The sequence below is a fragment of the Falco peregrinus genome, chromosome 1, assembly GCF_023634155.1.
Source record: "Falco peregrinus isolate bFalPer1 chromosome 1, bFalPer1.pri, whole genome shotgun sequence".
Lineage (NCBI taxonomy): Eukaryota > Metazoa > Chordata > Aves > Falconiformes > Falconidae > Falco > Falco peregrinus.
Genome location: NC_073721.1, coordinates 53,499,975 through 53,513,561, shown reverse-complemented (window position 1 = coordinate 53,513,561; position 13,587 = coordinate 53,499,975). Strand labels below are relative to the sequence as shown.

At 47.2% G+C, this 13,587-nt stretch overlaps 1 protein-coding gene across 10 annotated transcripts in view; it reads left to right on the top strand.

Moving 5' to 3' along the window:
• Positions 1 to 1,854: 1,854 nt before the first annotated feature.
• The window catches only part of SEC31B (SEC31 homolog B, COPII coat complex component), a 38,274-nt gene continuing 26,541 nt past the window's right edge, over positions 1,855 to 13,587 (top strand). For 7 of the 10 annotated variants that reach the window (XM_055800706.1, XM_055800695.1, XM_055800701.1 and 4 more), the window contains exons 1-6: positions 1,855 to 1,969; positions 7,050 to 7,138; positions 9,784 to 9,907; positions 10,685 to 10,880; positions 11,680 to 11,775; positions 12,845 to 12,985. In XM_055800706.1, coding sequence (XP_055656681.1) covers positions 7,060 to 7,138; positions 9,784 to 9,907; positions 10,685 to 10,880; positions 11,680 to 11,775; positions 12,845 to 12,985 — 636 coding nt within the window. In that variant the 5' untranslated portion in view covers positions 1,855 to 1,969; positions 7,050 to 7,059. Of the gene's footprint in view, positions 1,970 to 3,683; positions 3,774 to 4,887; positions 4,994 to 7,049; positions 7,139 to 9,783; positions 9,908 to 10,684; positions 10,881 to 11,679; positions 11,776 to 12,844; positions 12,986 to 13,587 lie in introns of those variants that run through there. The other 3 variants (XM_055800668.1, XM_055800673.1, XM_055800676.1) reach the window with 3 other exon arrangements.

The window sequence follows — 13,587 nt, the reverse complement described above, 5'->3', positions numbered from 1 at the left end:
ACAATGGCCAATGAAATCGAATGACCTTCGGCTATTTTTCTAAACGGGCTAGTATCAGTGGGGCAAAGTTCTGAGTGTAGTCCTAAAACTGCTTCTAGTTTATGCATGTTGTGCACAAACATTCCTTAGCTAAGCCTGTTTGTGTAGGAGGTATTGCCTGTTACCAAGTGGCTTGTTGCAGGTCCTGCTTGGAGGTGAACTGGAGTGCCATTATTTAATCTGAAATGATGGGCAGAACCAGGCTGGCAAGTACGGTGCTCGGGAGTCATGTACCACATGAATAACTGTCGGTCCTGTTCTACTGTGCATGGGCTCTGGTCCAAGAGCACAGATGCCCAAGTTGCTCCTGTATGGCCTGAGCTTGTCGTCCAGGGCTGGAGTTATGTCTGACCCATGAAGTCTGCCTGTCTTGCTGCAAACCACTGGTTTAGGGCCTCCTGTGCCTTCATCAGCAGATTGCTTGGGAAAGTTGGACATAAAATTAAGCTACTAGACTTGTCCAGCTCCACTCTTCCTTTAACATAAGTTTTTTCCCCTTGTTACTGGAGGAGACGGTGCCTTCAGTACTGATCTACAGTGAAAGTTCTTTAAGCTCCCCTGTGCTATGTCTTAGGCCTTGCTGTTTGGCTGCAGGAGTGGGTGACCACAGGAGGCTAAGGGCTTGGCTCTTCTGGGTGCTTCCTATAAACTGGATGTTGTACTCTGTTCTCAACACTCCGTCACGACTCAGAGTTTTGTGCTTTATGAGAAGCATATATTTGAAGACTGATTAATGAATTTTCAATCTATGAAGATTTTTAACCCCAGATTCTAAAGGGCAGTTAGCTTCAGCTCTGTGCAGGGTTCTCTGCAAGGGTGTATGTTCAAGGGAATTATGTGACTACATGCTAGGAGATAGAAGTATGTGTGTAACTAAAACTTAACCTCTCTGGAGGTGCTGAACAGTCACCATTCCTCCTGGCTTTTGTAAGCTGTCACCTTCTAGTTACGGAAATGCTTTCTTGTAAGTTACGGATGATGATTTTTACCCCAGAAGGGTCATTCAAGTATTTTTTGAGCTGCAGGGGCCTTGAAACTGAGTTCTGTTACAAAGCATTATGCAGGAGAAAACTCTCCTTAGTTACGACTTTGAGTAAGAATTCCCATTCCACAGCAGTTACATGACAGCACCATATGCGATGTTGTGAGAGTCTTCCAGTACAATGAAAACGATCGAAGCAGTAATAGATGCGTTATCTTGCCATGTAAGACAACAGTGCAGCAGTTGCGCAGAGGGGGGTTGAGGCCCACCCCGCGTGGCTGCCGCCTCCTTTGGGGAGTTCAGCACGAAATCCCTCCCTAACCGTAACTTGATGTTTTTCTTCATGTGGAAGGCATAAAGGGCTGGGCTGGCAATATGGCACAGAAATCCTTAAAAATGGGGTTCGTAGCACAGGCAAATTTTTTCAAAACAGGAAAGAGTTGAAGAAAGGAGGTCTGGGTCCTTCTGCGTTATTTTTTTTCCCTGGCAACTAAAATGCCTTTAGGAAAGCGTACCCCTAAGCTGTGCACCTTTCCCTGCTGCATTCCCTCTCAGGAAAGCCTAAATCGGCAGCCAAGGCAGGCTGCGAAAGGGGCGCCGGCCTGGCCCTGCCTGCGGGGCTCCCACCGCGCGGGCCTGTCGGACCAGCCACGGGGCGAATTCAGGTACTTGAAGGCCAGAAAAGGCGGCCGGCGGCTGAGGGAGGGACGCCCCGAACCCCGTCGGGAGCCACCGAGCGCGGCCCCGCACGCCCCGGGAGCGCAGCGGCGGCGCTGGAGCCCCCCGGAACGGACCAGCTGGCGCCTGCGCGGAGGGGCCGAGGCGGGGCTGGGGGCGGTGCTCCGCCGGCGGCGGCTTTTCGGCTCCCGGCGGCCACCGTCGTGAGGGCTGCGCTGCGGGAACCGTCCGGGCGCGGGTCGCGGAGCGGCTGGGACGGCAAGCGAGCCGGTAAGGGCCGCCCGCACCCCCTCGCCCGCTGCGCTCGGTCTGATGCGAGCGGCTGCTCCCGCCCCGGCCCCGCCACTCCTCCGGCCCCGCTACAGAGGGCAGGGGGCCGGCCGGGGCCAGCCCGGCCCTGCCGCGACCCGGGGCCGGGCCCTTTCACCCCCATATCCCCCCTGGCCCGGTCTCCTTTGTTATCCTGCCCGTCCCGTGGCCCGTCCCCCGGTGCCACGGCTCCGTCCCTGCCCCCGGAGCCGCTTCCCTCTGCCGCGGGCCGGCCTCTGGGCAGCGGGGCACCTGGAGGGAGCGACGCAGTCTGAGCTGGGCCGCGGCGAGGCCTCCAGCGTAGCTGAGAGCCTGCCCGCGGCCGGTGGTCTCTAGGCTCGCCCTCCCGCTGCGTGGCGCCGGCTGGCCAGGCACGCCTGTGTGCGTTCCCGCCGGTGCCGGCCGTGGCACCGGGCGGTGCTTCCGAAAGCGCTCGGAGACCTCGGGGAGTTCTGTGCTCCGTGGGAGCTGTCATGGAGGAGCGCGCAGAGCCCTGCCCTGCGACCGCCCCGCCTTGCAAGCACTGACGATTAGCTGGGATTAGCGTCTCTGCCTCCTGTAATTGGGGTTTATAATAAGCACTTACGAGAGCAGCCTGGCTGCAGCGCACTGGGGAGCTGCGAGAGGAGCGTCGGAGCAGCACGAGGGGCAGGACAGCGATTTTTAGATCGATGTCGTGAGGTGGAGGCTGGTGGGATGGCTTGTGTCTTAACTGCGGTGTCGTGGCTGAGAGGACTTTTTCAGCTCTCAAGAGTGGCTGCTGGGTGACCTTGGACAAGTGTTGTCTCTTCTGCCCGAGTTTCACCTTTAGCTAGGGTGAGGGTCAGGCTGTGAGCTCTGTATGTGCCATGTTGTGCTGGAAGCCCAGTATCGGCAGGAGCTGGTTGAAGAGGAACGGTTGGGTTCCCAGTGGCAGGAGGGGAATTGGGAAAGTCAGTAGGAGGGGATTTCTGATTGGCAGTGTTCGAGTGGTGCAAAAAGGCCTCCCTAGAGTGATACCAGGGATGATTATTGCAGCAGCTGTGAGGGTTAGTCAACTGATACAACAACCACCATGATCTTTTACAGAGTACTCTAAAGCCACAAGTATTTCACATTAATGTAGGTGAGGAATTTTTGCCTCTGTCAGCCCTATTTGCATGGTCCACCATGATTTGAGAACGTGTGCTTTTACTTGTCACTGCTCAGTTGTGTGCTTCCCACTTCCCACTGGTGCGGGGTGCTCTGACCTGCTAGGTTTGGCTGTGCAGGCACTGGTACCTCCTAAGGTACCGTGGCTGGGGAGGCTGCGGGGAAACGCCACTGCTGTCCTGCGACGCCCTTTGGGGCTGGGATTCGTTAATACGTTAGAGCTGTAATCGGGTGTCTGTAGAAGGAGGAGGAATTGTCGTGATTAATCAGAGGTCCTGAGAAAAGCGTGAGCCTTCTCAGAAGTCTTAGGTGCTATTTTGGGAGATGACAGCAGGTGGCAACGTCTCCCTAAAAATTCTCCTGTGGAAGAAGAGTTCAATACTTGTGAATTTTTCTCAGGCAGCCACAAGAGGTTGCTAAGGAAGGGCTTTTTCCTGCTTTGAGGATCATGAGTCCTGTCCTGGGTACAGACATGCACAGCGTATATAAGGATCACTTCTCTAAGAGTATGATGCAAATCAGCCTTTTTTTTTTTTTTTCCCTTCCAAACTCGGAGCCCACCTGACTTCAGAAGAAGGTGCTGCTGCATCCCTGCAGAACCTCATCTGCATTGGAGCTGGACTGATAGGAGGAGGTGCTTAAGAGATGGAGTGATACTGTGACCTTTTGGCTTCTTGTGTATCTCCTGTGGGCCTCCTCAGTCTGTTGGCACTACTACTGCTTTACCTTGAGGACCAGGGACACTGTGTACTTGTTACCTATAATCCAGCACTTCTGCAGTTCTTTTGATGTTGAGCCACTCTAAATAGCGCCTTGCTTGTTGTGACTCATCTAGACATAGGAAAGCAATCAAGACACTTGTTGTGGTAACTAAGTACTACACAGTTGCTCACTTGCTCACTCACTTCCTCCTCAGCCAGAGGTATGAGGAGAAGAATTGGAAAGGAATGTAAAACTCAAGGGTTGAGATAAGAACAATTTAATAATTGAAATAAAATAAAAAAAGGTAATAAAAATAACAGTTATAATGAAATGGAGGCAGAAGGGGAGAGGAATGAAATCCATAGGGAAGGGAGAAAACAAGTGATGCACAGTGCAGTTGCTCACCACCCGCTGACCAGTGCCCAGCCAGTCCCTGAGCAATGATTGGCAGGCCCCAGCAAATTTCCCCCCCCCAGTTTATGCACAGAGCATGACATCCCATGGTATAGAATACCCCTCTGGCTAGTTTGGGTCATGTGTCCCCTCCCAATTTCTTGTGCCCCTCCAGCCCTCTCACTGGCAGGGCCTGAGAAACTGAAAAGTCCTTGACTTAGTATCAACATAAACCAGCAACAACTGAAAACATCAGTGCGTTATCAACACTGTTCTCACACCAAATCCGAAACACAGCGCTGCACCAGCCACTAAAAAAAAAAAATAACTATCCCAACTGAAACCAGGACAGCACTTTACCTTCATGTTCTGTCCTGACTTAAGTTTGTGAAAAGAGAACAGTAATGTTGACTTTCTTGCAAAATGCCCTATTTACAAGAAAAGCTGGACAATTGATTACTTTTCTGCACATTTTTTGTGAGGTTAAATGCAAATTGTGCTAGCCGTGCAGTCAGCCCAACACAGAGGGTGAGGAGTGGGAGCTTGTACCATTCACCTGGCTCAGTTTGTGATGGTTATGCACTTCATTGTTTCTTTACCGGTTAATTTACTAGAGGGAAGAGGACTCAGCTGTTGTCTAATAATGTTTGCAGGGGAGTTGCCCTCTCAAAAGCCAAGAAGCAGTGAGGCCTGTATGTACAGCCAGCTTCTACAGCTGATGGATTGTAACTGGAGGCAGAAGAGGCAGGAAAGGGACTGGTAAGGAACATCCCAGCTGTCCTGCTTCCCCACATCAGTGAAGCCAGGTAGTACCTTGTGCAGTAGACTGTTGCTAGCAGGCTTGCCTGACTTTCCTCCTGGGGATATTTTCATTCTCCTCTGCCAATGAAGGGAGGAGACCTGGACAGTGTTCTTGCACTAGTATGCGAGACAGATGAGTAGGTGCTGAAGCTTCTTGGCAGAGAGAATGTGGCGTAGCTCTAATGAGTACCCTGCAAAATATGTGCTGGAAGATTGGCAAGTAAGCTTTTTAGAGGTCTGTTATAGTGATGATGATGAGATGACCTCTTTACCTCTGTTCCTAGGCTGAGTGAGGAAATAGTTGCACTTGTTTTATTGTACAAAAGTTCCGTTCAGATTCCTTTGGACCTCAGCTAAGTTGGCAGTTTGAGCTTTGGGAGATACTGCTGCAGGCTAATGCTGAAAAGCATTAAATAAATTCTAATCAAACAGCATATGCTGATGGTGCATGCAGGAGAGGGAGGATGTCCTTGTCTTCTGACTGGTGGTGGTGAAGAAACCCTAAAAAGGATGTGGAGCTATTAGCTAGGAGGTAATGCTGACCAGATTTCCCCTTGTGTGGGCCTCAGGAGGCCATAATTTCATGTAAGCCACAAGATGACAGAAGGCTTTTTCAAAATTGCATTGGTTTGTTGGGGTTTTTTTGTTGGGTTTTTTGGTGGTTTGGCCAGACAGCAGGCTGGCCACAGCAAGCTACCTTTATGAACTTAGTTACAAATAAACATCCATACTGTGGCCTGAGTACAGCCAAACTGCGAAGCACTGACACTTGTAGCCCTGCATCTGAACAGAAGGCCATGTGATGCAGACTGTGGTTTAATCGTCAGCCTGGCTAATGCAGACAGTGTCAAGTAACTAGGAGAGGTTAATCACAGTTTGCTGGCAAGATGCAGAGTGTTTTGCTGTGCTGCCTGCTGACAATTTTGCTTTATTCAGCATGGTATCATCTGAGTGCCTCCTAAGGAGCGCTGTTTAGCTGAAGTTAAAAGACTGCACTGCGGCCAAGCTCAAAAGGTTTAGGAACTGCTGATAAGAATGACCCCACTAGCCTGTGAATGCTATGTCCACACATCATTTATGTTGCTGACATACCTAGAAGGCCTGGGCATGGTCTGAGATGGAGAGGAACTGTGTGCTTTCTCCTCAGCAAGAATGGGATCCTACGTGGAACAATAATTTGTATTTATATTCAATTTTGTAGCATCCTGGTTGCCTGCTGTTGATGTTTGACTTTCAATTATACTGCTATGTTATTACCCAACTAATCTCTCTCAAGGGGAAATTGTATTCCCATTTTACAGGTGTCAGTGGATCTATCCAGAGTAAATAAAAATAATCGGGTTTAGAGCTGAGATTGAAACCCAGCAGTTACTTCTGTATCACTTCTTCTCACCTACCATTTACAAACTCAACCAGAAAGTCAAATGATTTTTTTTTTTCCTTTTGCTTCTCAGAGGAGTGAGAACAAAGTACGGTAACTGAATTGGCACATGATAGCATTGCACTTTGTTTTTTCTTGCCACGTCACTTTTCTGCCTGGAATTTAGCCTGCCCTGAGATTCCTTCTGCTCTCTTTTTGTCTATGTAGATACTGACATTGGTTTGTTCAGAGAGAGCAACTAGTGTTTTGCAAATAATTTGTTTAAATTAATTTCTGCAGCTGATTTAAACCAGCCTGAAAACTTGAGTATGTCATTTAATTTAGATCCTCTTCCTTTTTCTAAAACTCTCCTGTAATTGGGGTATACGAAAAAGAGAGCTGTATGTGGAAGGAGATCTAGGATCAGACTGTTGGAATTGTGTTTTGTTTTGTTCTTTTAATGAATTCTAAAATACCCTAATTAATTTCAGTAAAACTGTATTCACTACCTCAGGAAGTAGCAAGTAACTTCTCTGTATTAAGAGCAATTTTTTCTTGTGATATCTTGGTAAGGGGGATATTTTGTTACTGGTGTGATTATTTTCGTGTTGATTTTATCTGGCTGTTCTAACCACTGTGTCAAATTTCTTCTAGAGTCTAGAAAATGAAGCTAAAGGAAATTGAGCGAACAGCTGCCCAGGCATGGAGTCCAGCAAACAACCACCCCATTTATCTAGCAACAGGTACAGTTCTTTACAATTTGTGAATATTAAAGTATGAGCCACAGAGAGGTTTTATGTACAGTTACGTTGGTTTTAACTTTCAACAATCCCCACCTTAATACTAAGGCTGGGAATATCTCAACTTATAAGTGATATACCAAAAACATTACAGCCTTTTTTCTTTTTTTTTTTTTTTTTAATAAGTGACTGGTAGAGGATTACTTTTATACCCAACTTTGACACCTTTAAGGCCAATGATTTTTTAAACAGTGAATATGTGGCTTTTTGGATCTAATTAGGTCTGTATGAACTCCCAACACCTGTTTGCTATGAAAAAGAAAACAAAATAAGGTTACGTACTTGGTATGGCAGGGGGCGGGGGCAGGGGGGAGTTCATTCTAGTCATGTTCATTTAAGCTCACTTTTACTTTTGTTGGTCTTCAGCCATTATCACATGGTTTGACAATCAAATAATAGAAACCTCTTCTCCCTAAAGTTGCCTGTTACAGTTCACATTCAATTTTCAATACTTCTGCAAAACCTTACGTTTGCATTTTATTGATACTATTCGCTATGGTTACAGTGATTTTATTTCCTGAAGCACAAAGCTGGCCTGTTCACTGAGTTAGCAGTAGATGAGTTTAGTGTGGAAATGACTGTGGAACTGATGGGTTGGGTTGTAGTGGGTTTGTGTGGCAAGGTTTTGGTAGCAGGGGGGCTACAGGGGTGGCTTCTGTGGGAAGATACCAGAAGCTGCCCCTGTGTCAGATGGAGCCAGTGGCAGCTGGCTTCAAGACAGACCTGCTACTGGCCAAGGGTGAGCTGATCAGCCACAGTGGTAGTGCTTCTAGGATAGCATATAAAGAAGGGGAAACACACACACACACACCCTGCACTAGCAGGGAGAGAGGAGTGAGAACGTGTGAGAGCAACAGCCCTGCAGACACCCAGATCAGTTCAGAAGGAGGGACAGGAGGTGCTCCAGGTGTCGGAGCAGAGATTCCCCTGCAGCTCATGGGGAAGACCATGGTGAGGCAGGCTGTCCCCTCAGCCCGTGGAGGTTAACAGTGGAGCAGAGATACATATGCCTGCAGCTGGTGGAGGACCCCACACCGGAGCAGGGGGATGCCTGAAGGAGGCTGTGACCCTTCACAGCCCACAGTGTGGGGCAGCCCACCCTGGAGCAGGCTCCTGGCAGGACCTGTGCCGCCGTGGGAAGAGGAGCCCAGGCTGGGGCCGGTTTGCTGGCAGGGCTTGTGCCCCCGTGGGGGACCCACATTGGAGCTGTCTGTGCCTGAGAGGCTGCACCCTGTGGGGGGACCCATGCTGGGGCAGTGTGTGAAGAACCTGCAGCCCATGGGAAGGACTCACGCTGGAGGAGTTCATGGAGGGACTGTCTCCCATGGGAGGGACCCCACACTGGAGCAGGGGCAGTGTGAGGAGCCCTTCCCCAGAGGAAGGAGTGGCAGAGACGGCTTGTGATGGTCTGACCGAAGCCCCCATTCCCTGTTCCCCTGCACCACTCGGGGGGGAGGAGATAGAGAATTTGGGGGTGAAGTTAAGCCCAGGAAGAAGGGAGGGGTGTGGGGAAGATGTTTTAAGACTTTTCATTTTCTCATTATTCTACTCTGATTTTGATTGGTAATAAATTAAACTATTTTTCCCGAGTCTGGTCTGTTTTGCCCATGATGGTAGTGGCTGAGTGATGTTCCTGTCATCCCTGTCCTTATCTCAACCCACAAGCTTTTTGTTATTTTTTTCTCTCCCCTGTCGAGCTGGGGAGAGGGAGTGATAGAGCAGCTTTGGGCACCTGGCATCTAGGCAGGGTCAAACCACCACAGTTGTCTGCCCAACATGAGAACTAGTTAGCTTTGTCTCCTGCCTGGGTTGTGCAGCACTACCATATTGTTTTGATTCTTTTTTTCAGGGTTGGCTGTCAAAAAAAAGTGACAAAATGTCAACTGTTGCCTTAAAAACAACATTACCCTTTTTGGGGCAGATAGTCTATTTTGAGTTCCTCTAAAAAGACCAGAGTTTTGGTTGAACCAAAGGTCTTGGCTTCAGTCTGCTTTAGATCAGAAACTGCACAATTTTGTAACTTGGAACTGCTTTTTAATAGCCTCCTGGGCACTTTCCATGCCATAGGCAATTATAAAGCATTCCTGTTGTAACTGGGTGACTATTTGCCTGGCAGTGTCCCATTAGGCAACGTTAAATCAATTTTTAGCTTTTATTCTGTAGGCTAGGGAGAGGGAAGGAAGCCACTACCGTGTGACTGCTAGCTCTCTGTGGGTCGTTGGGGCGTGTTTAGTTGTCTAAGGTTGAAGAACTTTAGCTGTAGGCTAGGTTTAGAAGGTCTTATTAAAGACACCTGATCATGGTTGAGGAGCAGTATACAGGAGTATTTGGGATCATAATTGTAGCTGGATTTCATGATGTGACTGCATTTGTAATTTAGATAAGGACTTAATATCAGAAGCTGTGCTTGCTTGGAAGAGGGTATATGAATTATATATATATATATATATCAGACATGTCCTCCTTCGAACAGGCACGGTACCAAGGTTGTGTTGACTCTGAAGAATAGGTTTCCAGTGCCTTGCTCTTTTTGTGTCTTATGTTCCTGGAAAAAGTGCCCACTTGTGTTGCCCTTGTGCTTCTGCTAGGAACATCTGCCCAGCAACTGGATGCATCCTTCAGTACAAATGCCACCTTGGAAATATTTGAGGTTGACTTCAGGGATCCCTCCCTGGACTTGAAGCAGAAAGGAACACTTCCTGCCTCAAACAGGTACTAGGGACTCATACTAATGTATCAATCAGTGGAACAGTAAAGGGCTTTTCCGATACAAGAAAGGAGAGGAGGAAATCATGGGTTTGGGGTATAAAGAGATCTTTTGCATCAGTTAACCTCAGTTTTCAAGAACAGAATGTTTTTGTTTACACAGATCATGTTGGGTGTAAAAGTAGAGCAGTTGGACCATTGGAGATATCTGAAAGGACTTCTGTGGTAGTCAGTCAGTAGAGTCGTTCTGTGTCATATGAAGTTGCTGGGGCTAATGATTTGCAATAGACTAGAGGCACAGTGAAAATCACCTTCCAGCTTTTTATACAAAGTGATTGCTTAGGCTCACCAGAGTGGGTGACATTTACACCCAGTGTAAAACACAGCCTTCATCTCTAACTAGCAAATTTTAAAGGGGGTAACATTTTTCAGGTAACAGCTCTAGAAAGGAAGGCACATCGTCCTCTAATCTGATTTTCTGTATAGTGTAGGTTAGAGGATTTCACCCACCAAATCCCATATTATGACCTAAATGTTTTAAACAAAACAGAGGGATAAGCTCTTCCTTTGTGAGTTCCCTTTAAGCATCTTTGGCAGGAAGCATCTGTCTTTTTTTGCATGCAAGAGCCACAGTCCTCCTAAAAGGGAAACAGTTATTTAAGATGCCCACTGATGGATATATTTGATAGGTCAGAACATGGATGTGGTTTTTGGTAATGCAGAGGGTTTCTGACTTCCACCAGATATTGTGGCCTATGCCAGCCTTATTTTCTTCTTTTTTAGGTTTCATAAGCTGATCTGGGGTAACTTTGGAAATGGGTCTCCAGAATCCTCTGGAGTGATCATTGGTGGAGGGGATAATGGTGTACTGACGATGTACAGCGTGCACCGCATCTTGGCTTCAAAGAGCGAGCCTGTGATTGGGCAAACAGAGAAGCATTCAGGTCCTGTTCGAGCTCTTGACTTCAACCCTTTCCAGGTATGCAACGCTAAGATACTTAGAACAAAAGAAAGTTAACCTTCATGTTAAAAAATACACTTTTTTTCCCTTATGTATAGAGATTTCTAAACCGAAGGAACAGTTTTTAACTCGCAGGAGGCATGGTAGTTGTGATAGCTGGTTTGGAACTCAGATTTGGGCTCTCTTCACAGCTTTGCCACTGAATTCCCCCATGACCTTGATCAAGCTTTTTACCTCTTTGTAAAACTGTGTCTTGTAATAGTGTTACATGTTAGATCATTACCAATTTGAAATCAGAACTTTTTTTTTTAATTTGTCCAGTTGGTGTTTAATTCGGTGGGGCTCTGGTCACATTTGAAAGGACTGCAACATAAGCAAGTAGTGAACAGGACACAGGTTCCTGTGGTAGCACAAAGGCAAATAGAAAACAATCCACAGACCCTTTTGGGAAGCCTGCGTCTTCTCAGAAAAAATGCCCTTGGTGCCAGAATGCAGGGCAAAGGCTTAAATGGCCAGAGACAGTGGCTTCTAGGCATGTGGCAGAGTTCCATGATGAGTAACAGCAGCCACTGCACATGTAGCTTGCTAGACAAATTTTAAACAGGTCTGTACCATGGTACAGCTGAAGGTATGGAGGCCGTAGATGTGCTTGGTTTATAATCCGATTAGTATCTTTCTGCTTACCAGTGGCTGTGAAAGGCAACTGTCATCCGACTTTGGAAGACTCTGGGTTTTTTTGCTTGCGTTTATTTTTAGGCAATCCATCCTCTTTCCCTGCAAGCAGGAAACTCAGCTGAGCTTTTCTTTTTTTCTGCAGAGTAACCTCTTGGCTTCTGGAGCCAATGATTCTGAAATTTTCATCTGGGACTTGAATAACTTTAGTGTGCCTATGACTCCAGGGGCTAAATCACAGGTAAATGAGTTTTCCTCTGGGCAGTACCCCTGCAGTTTTATATGTGAGCGTGTAGAGTCATCCTGGTTTAGTCAGTCTGTGAAGGGAGAATGACCTTGATGTCTGTCAGGGGAAAGATGAATCAGAAGTGACTGATCGCCTTCATTCTGGGGAGATGGAAAGAGTGTTGTAAAGGGAGGGGAGGTAGACTGACAAGCTCTGGAAGGATGCACTTTGCATGGATGGATAAGCTTTTTGTGGATTTGAATCAAGTAACTGACCAGTTTATCTTGTGATCCAGCTGGGGCATGTGTGATGGATTAAGAAGGTTTAGTGGACCTTCTCTGAGGAATGAATATATTTCAGGCTTCAGCTGAAGCTTTTCATATCTCATGAAAGTAATATCCCTAGCAGAACCAGTGAGCCATTTAATACATCTTGGCTATTACTCCCAGATAATGTTTCCTGAGTTTGAAGAGGAAGAAGCTTCTGGTCATCCGGTGCTGACTATGTTATTCAGGGTGATCAAGTCCTGAAAGAGGAAAAATTATAGTAAACTTGCTTAAAAGCAGGCCAGGCCAAGTTTTTCCTTCAGTAAGCCTCCCATTTATTTCCTTGCCTGTCTTCTGCATTGTGGTAGATACAGTAATGACAATTGCCTTGAATGCTTCATCATTTTCCATCTCACTGTACTTCTGAAATGTTGCACCAGGTCATCTTTCCATTGAAGTTCATCACAAGAGTGGTGGTCAGCGTCTGTGTTCTCTCAGCTGCAGTTCTCTCTGGACTGATTTATAACACATTTGGCCAATGCAGAGTCCAGTACCTGCTCCCAAAATGCAAAGGTGCTTTTTCAGGTGACATTTCCCCCTTAGAATTTGACTGTCCACTGTACTCTCTGAGTAAAGGGCTTTCCATGCTTCCTAATTTTTTCGGTCAGTTCTGCTGCTATTTCCAGTTAGTTGACCAGTAACTGAAGAGAGGAATCTATATATCATCAAACCCCTTTGTTAACCTAGTGGCAGAATCCTGTGGTTAGTGTTCCCTCAGCATGGGGATAATGGATGTGTGGCCTATCCTGTCTCGGCAGCCTCATGAAGACATCAGTGTGGTGTCCTGGAATCGGCAGGTGCAGCATATCCTGTCCTCCGCTCACCCCAGCGGCAAGGCTGTGGTTTGGGACCTCAGGAAGAATGAGCCTATCATCAAAGTCAGTGACCACAGCAACAGAGTGAGTGACAGAAGGGCTGTTTCTAACTGGCTTACAACATGCCACATGTGACTGCAAAGCAGCGGCACAGGCTCTTGGGATCAAGTGGTTTTATTGTGGGAGCTGTTGGGACTGGTTCTCTTGGAGCTGTAGCATCAAAGCACCTCTCATTTTTTTCTTCCCCTAATGAAATGGGGAAATGAGACCCCTAGCTGTTCCAAAAAAAAAAAAAAAAGGGGGGGGGGGCAATCTTGCATTCAATTTTTATGTTTGCAGTTCATTTATGAGAAGCCTCCTGTGTTTTAATCCCAGCTGTCTTCCTAGGTCAGCTTTGAACTAGTCCTTAACTTCTGTATGGTTAGTGGTTTTTTTGATGTGTAGAGAAGGTAGAAGCAGTTGCTTCCCACAGCAAGACATTGCTAGACTTGCTTTATGTCAAGCATTCTAGGCAAATTAAGTGCAGAATCATAGAATCGTAGTATGGCATGGGTTGGAAGGGACCTCAAAGATAACTAGTTTTAAACCCCCTGCCAATTGGGTGGGCATCTTCCATTAGACCAGGTTGCTCAAAGCCCCATCCAACCTGGCCTTTGAACACTTCCAGGGATGGGGCATCCACAGCT